Below are 6,459 nucleotides of genomic sequence, written 5' to 3' on the forward strand. Positions count from 1 at the left end.
CCCCATATTACTGGCGTCTTTTATAAGCAGAAAAAAATGTGCACAGTCAGTCAGAAAAATGCCAGGAAAAACTGGAAGAGTAGACACAAGAAGTAAGAGATCTCCATGTGACAGGAGGCAAGCCAAGGAACTCCAAAGATTGCAGAAAGCCAGCACCAGAATGACACAGACTCTTAAGAGAAAGCATAGCCTTGCCAAGACCTTGATTTTGGACTTATTAGCCTCCCAAAAACAATTTATTGATTTGTGAGCCCATAAATTTCCATAGTTTAAACCAACCCATTGTATGGTATTTATGACAGCAGCCTGGCAAACAAAGACAGTTTTGCAAGCAGATATCACCATTTAATTAAGTATTCAGGGCGAAAAGATCATAACTGACTCTCAAATGGTTCTGGAAAAAAATTACACAAATAGAGAGAAAAGTGGCCAAATGATAAAACAAATAGGGTAAAATATTACCAAGAGTTGAATCTGGACAGAGAGGGTATTAGCATTCCTCATATTTTATTTTGGCAACTTTTGTAAGTTTGATGTTAGCTCCAAATAAGAATTTTTTAAAATTGTATAATATATACAGGTACATATATATACATTCATACATACATATATACACACACTGATGACTAGATCTGCACTGTCCAATACTGTAGCACTAGCTACAATAGGCTCTTGAACAGCTAAAAGGTGGTTAGTCCAAACTGAGATGTGCTGTTAGCATAAAATAACACCAGATTTCAAAGACTTGGTACAAAAAATAATGTAAATTATATCATTAATAATCTTTATATTGATTACATGTTGAAATACTTTAGATATATTGGGTTAAATAAAATATATTTAAAAATTAATTTTGCCTGTTTCTTTTTATTTTTTTAATGTGGCTACTAGAAAATTATAAATTACATGTGTGATTCATATTATATTTCCATTGGACAGTGCTGAGTTAGACAATCAAGCACCTCCACGAGTCTCCATATTACCTCTGCAGACCTCTCTCTCAATTTCTCTCTGCTTCAGATAAGCATCTATTGCTAAAAATCACTTGGATGTAAATTACCTAATGGCAGGGCTTGTGTCTTACAGTTGTATCCCCAAGTCTAATCAAAGCAAGTACTTCTAACTATTTGTTTGTTAAAAGGCAATACGGGAAGGAAGGAGAGAAAGCAGGAGGAATGAAATCATTCCCATCTCTGAGTCTTTCCTTACCTATGGCTCCTTCCTCGAAAGAAAATCTTTTCTCTTCCTCTCCCAATCAAACCCATTCTTCAAAACCCCATTGCAAGCCCATTTTCTTTCCTCCTCTGTGCTACTACAGCCTACATAGTATGTATCACTTGCTTTGGCATTTAGTCATATAAGTTCCTTGGGGTAGAAGTTGAGTTTCATCTTTTAACTTTATCTTCTACAGTGACTGCAGAGTGCTAACAATATCAGTTGAAGACAGGGGTTAAAGAAGAGCATGGTGCCAGGAAAAGGGAAATGGATTGGGAGTTCAACAGCTACTAACTGTGTTGCTTAGATAAATCACTTAATCTCTCTTGGTTTCTATATTCTCATTTCTAAAATCAGAGAAACCCTATGTCCACAAAAGGAGCCCTTCTATTTCTACAATTCTGGAATAATTAAATCCATTTTTCTTTCTCAATATTACTAATATTTACCAATAAAAGGAAATCTAATACATTACTGTTAAATCTCAGTAAGTTCCTGAAGAAAGAAATGACAACAAAGTTTACAAACTGCATAAGGTACCAAATGCTGATCATCTTTCTGACTATTAAGCACTTTAAATTCATGTTTATTTTCAAAAGACTTTTAAGAAAAATAGTCAATAAACTCATATTGGAACAATCTCAGTTTTTTTTCAAGTCCTTTCAATCATCAGAGAGAAACCATTTAGTAAGGAAAAAAAAGAACCAGAAACTAAATACCCAGGACCTTAGAGATGATGCTCAAAGACTCCAAGTTTGGAGTTGCCCTGGATGGTGCTTCAGGGGCAATCACTGGACATTGCAAATCCTCCCAGGGCCCACTGGATGGAACGTGGGAGAGTATGGGCTATGATGTGGACCATTGACCATGAGGTGCAGAGATGCCCAGAGATGTAACTTACCAAATGCAATGGATGTGTCATGATGATGGGAGTGAGTGTTGCTGGGTAGGGAGTGGTGGGATGGGGGTGGTGGGGTTGAATGGGACCTCATATTTTTTGAATGTAATATTTTTACAAAATGAATAAAATTAAAAAAAAAAAAGACTCCAAGTTATAACTGACTATAAGCATGTTTGTCTGTTTCTTCTTTCCAGATGCTATTTAAAGAACAATATTGAAAAGAATTTTATAGTAGTTCAAATGGAAAGGTCATATGAAAACATAATGTTAAAAGAATGCAATAAGATTTCAAAGCATGTAGATCATTTCAAACAAATCTCTAAGTCAGCAGCTATAGTTTTAACCTTGTATCTTAACACCTCTGCTGGGAAATAAGATTGTCAGGTAAAATAAAATGGTTGCCATGTTACATAATTGAAAGCTTCAAGTTATCCTTGTTAGTAAATACCACCTGTACAGTTAATTCTGGATCTCAGCTAGTAATACAAATCACCAGATTTAAGGCTTTTATCAAAGTACCCCAGTTAAATGCTGAGAATGAACACTAACCCATATACAAGGTGAAAGCTGAACTCACCTCTCATAATCTAGTCTTTAGCTCCTCTGCAGCCTCATCTCCCACCAATTCCTGAACATCATCTAGCTTCCTGAGCTTAATTTTTCACCCTCCCCCTAATATGATCTGCCCGTTTTATGACTCCGTGTCTTTGCATTTGTGGTTCCCTCTGCTTGACATGCCCCTCCCCCTTCTGAACTGGAAATATGCATTCCTCTCTGAAGCTTTCCGTGATTGACCCAACACCCTCCCACAAAGTGACTCCCATGGCACTCTATATTCTTCTATTACATTGCACTATAATTACTTTTAAATAGCCCCCTCCCCCACCAGGCTATGAGTTCTGAAAGGAGGATCCATATCTGATTTAAACAGTTTCCCAGTCCCTAACAGAACTCCTGGCATATACCGACACTCAATATAAGTACACTGAATAAAAGTTAACCGTGAGAAACACTTCAAGCTTTCCTATAAAAGAGGGTGGACATTAAACATAGTGGTTCTCCACCAGGGGTGATTTTGCCCCAAGGGGATATTTGTCAAATTCTTGTTACATTTTGGTTGTCACAACAGGAGGGTACTACTGGCATCAAGGGGATAGGGTCAAGAATGCTGATATAAACATCCTAGAACGCACAAGACAGCCCCCCACAACAAAGAATTATCTGGTCCTAAATGTTAATAGTGCCGAAGTTGAGAAACTGGTGTGTCAAACTGACATATTCATGTACAATCCCATTTCATGACATCAGAGATGAAGCTGGGCCTTGAGACTGCACCTGCATATTCCTACAGCTTCTCCATCCTGCTGACAGTAATGGAGGAGACAAACCATGCAAGAAACAGTTTTCTCGAGCATCCCAATCTCGAGTTAGGTTCGGTTTACCACAAGTACAAAAGAAGTGCACTTTGCCTTGTTTTAATCTACTGGTGAATTACACTTACACTTTGTACCTTTGTTTCACAGATTTCTCAATTCCAAATACCTCAGAATTGAGGAGAAAAGCCTTGACATTGAAATAGGAGGTGGGAAAGTGTACACTATACTACCTTAAAGATGATCTGGAGGAGGCACACATTTGTCTCCATGTTTGGGTTTTTAAAAAACTGACCTTTAGAGTAAATCAAAGAATTCCAGTCTTAAAGACAAAATCATGGGAATTTCCTAGAAATGCAAATTTTCAAGTCACCCCAAAACCATATACCAGTTTTAATTTCCAATGTACTAAATATTATAACCCATGTATTGAGAAATTAAGAGCAATATAGATTAGCCTATTAAACTAATATTTTTATGGATTCAAATAAAGATGATTTTGGCATTAAAAAACTGACATACTCATGTGATGCTTCCATTTCCTGTCTCAGCAATAACCAATTTTGTAGTTTCAATGGAAACTTCTACAATAATTTATGTATATGATCCAACACTAAAAATTACCTTTACATAATGCTTAGCATTATATATACATTTATATGCTTAACATTAAGCCAAAAATACTGAAAAGTATCCCATATTTCTGAAAATTAAACTATAACTACCAAAAGCTACTCTCAAATCAGTAAACACTTTGTTTTGTGCATAAACTTTAAAGCAAACCACAGGCAAACTAATTTTCTCTTGTGGCACTATGACAGAAACATTCTGAGGCAAGAGGTAGTCAGTTCCTCCAGATCCGATGAAAGAAAACTCTTAAGTACTGCAAGTAAATCATGTACAGGGGACTTTACTGTTGAACACAGAAACTGATGGCAAGAGTATAGGGCATGTCCTTGCTACCGCCAGAATACTGTTAATCAAGATTTTTTTAAAATGTGACAAAACCACAGCAAAAATAATCAAAAGTCAATATAGTGTCAGATACAGAAGATAACTCTTTCTCCCCCTACTATATGACCAAGAATTTCACATGACCTCGCCATTGCACTACAGAAGCAAGAACACTCACTTTATATACCAGATGACTCAACTCTCTTTGGTACATTCCTTGGCTGACTACTACAAATTCACTAATTCCTCTGTCCTTTTAACTAGTTATCCTACTCCCTAGATAACCAAATAATGGATTTGGCACCTACTTTTCAATCATTTACATTTTGTTACAACCTATCCTTGTCTCAAAAAAATAAAAAAAAACACAAAAACTAGTCAAAATAAAATCTCGAGCACGGAAACTTTTATAAGAGAAGAGATTGTAACTGTTTTTCTAGGAACTGATTCTTAAACAATACACCTACAGATTTCCAATGCTCTAATCTTTACATCTTAAGGTTTTTCCAGATTTCAACTAGAGATAGCACTGGCAGAAACCGAAGGAGTAAGTGTATACCATTTGAATAAAGCTTACTGTGGATCTATTCTAGGATTGCTAAAATAAGGTACTGGGTTTGGAGGGGGATATACATATTTAATTAAAAAAAAAAAAAACTTTCCAACAATGAGTAGTATCTTCCTTCTCAACTGACTTTTCCAGTTAAGTGTCAATGCCTCGATAGGGCCCTACTAGGCCAGGTTTCACCACATCACCCTCAAATATTGTCCAGATGAAGAACCTAAGCCCCGTGTGACAGGTGTGTGTCGTGTAAAGTTGGGGGGCACGGTGAGCGGCGAGGGTGGGGGCAGATCTCAGCGTCCCGCAAGGTCCCACGCGGCGTTCTCCAGCCCCGCAGGCGGCCGGCCGGCCAGTCGGCGCCACCAGCACCAACTCTCCATTTTCATTCCCACTCCGGGATCTGGGGAGGGACGCGCCGGCACCACACCCTCCGGCTCCACAGCCCGCTGGCGCTGGACAGCCCCACGCGGGAGTCGGACGCGCGGCCCGGGGCGCGGGGAGCTCGGCCGGGCCCGGGGCTCGCGCCGGCCGCCCCCCCCCCCGCCCTCCCCGCCCCCACGGCCCGGCCCCGCGGGCGGAGGACCGAGGCCTAATCGCCTCCTGGGCTGCGGGGCCTAGAGAAGGAGCCCGCGCTGAGGAGGGGGCGCCCGCGCGGCGACGGCGCCCTGGGCGGCAGGCGGACAGACCCACGATCCCCCGGCTCAGACGCTCCTGCTTCACGTGCTGCCGGAAAGACGGTTTCACTCTCTTACCCTCTGCAAAATCCTCCTAAACATGGTTTAAACACCACCCGGCGCCGCCGCGGTGACTCTCCGGCCCCACCGGCCCCCACGCGGGGCCGCTCACTACTCGGGGGTGCGCGGGCGGGAGGGACTGGGCCGGAAAGGGACTGGGGTGGAAATCGAGGCGGTGGCGGCGGCCGCTCGGGCAGCCCCGACTTGGCCCCAGGAGGCGAGAGGCAGCGCGCGCGAGCGAGGAGGGAGGCTGCGAGCGCCCGCCCGTCCGCCGGGCCGACCCCCCGCCTCCCCGCGCGGGTCCACCCCGTGGCTGACAGCTGGGCGGGCCCGCTCGCGGCCGCCGAGGGGCGGGCCCGCCGCCGCCCCGCCTCCCCGGCCTGTCCATCCGCGGGGGGCGGGCCTGAAGGGGGCTGGCCGGGAGCCGTGACCAATCGGAAGCGGTGGCAGCGTGGGCGGTCGAGTGACGGACGGGCGACGAGACGCTGGCGCCGCCGCTTCTTCCGCAGGGTCGGGCGGTCGCCGCGGCCCCAAACGCACGCCGGATCTCAGTCGGAGGCCACGCCCGCACGCCTGGCGCGTGACCGCTGGGAATGGGGTGGGGACCCCGAGGGACGCGGCGTGGGGGCAATCCCTGCCTCGGGGTGGAGGCTCCCGGCCTGGTACCTGCGACGGCACCTCAGGCTGACGCTGTAAAATGTGTCCTTGTGATCGCGCGTT

General features: G+C 43.7%; 1 protein-coding gene across 2 annotated transcripts in view; it reads right to left on the reverse strand.

Annotated features, from left to right (window-relative positions):
- The window catches only part of EEA1 (early endosome antigen 1), a 138,577-nt gene extending 132,540 nt beyond the window's left edge, over window positions 1–6,037 (reverse strand). The window contains exon 1 of one of the 2 annotated variants that reach the window (XM_004459819.3): window positions 5,758–6,037. In XM_004459819.3, the coding sequence (XP_004459876.1) occupies window positions 5,758–5,781 (24 nt within the window). In that variant the 5' untranslated portion in view covers window positions 5,782–6,037. The remainder of the gene's footprint in view (window positions 1–5,757) is intronic. The other variant, XM_012525662.4, reaches the window with a different exon arrangement.
- Window positions 6,038–6,459: the final 422 nt, after the last annotated feature.

Source organism: Dasypus novemcinctus, chromosome 12 (assembly GCF_030445035.2).
Source record: "Dasypus novemcinctus isolate mDasNov1 chromosome 12, mDasNov1.1.hap2, whole genome shotgun sequence".
NCBI lineage: Eukaryota > Metazoa > Chordata > Mammalia > Cingulata > Dasypodidae > Dasypus > Dasypus novemcinctus.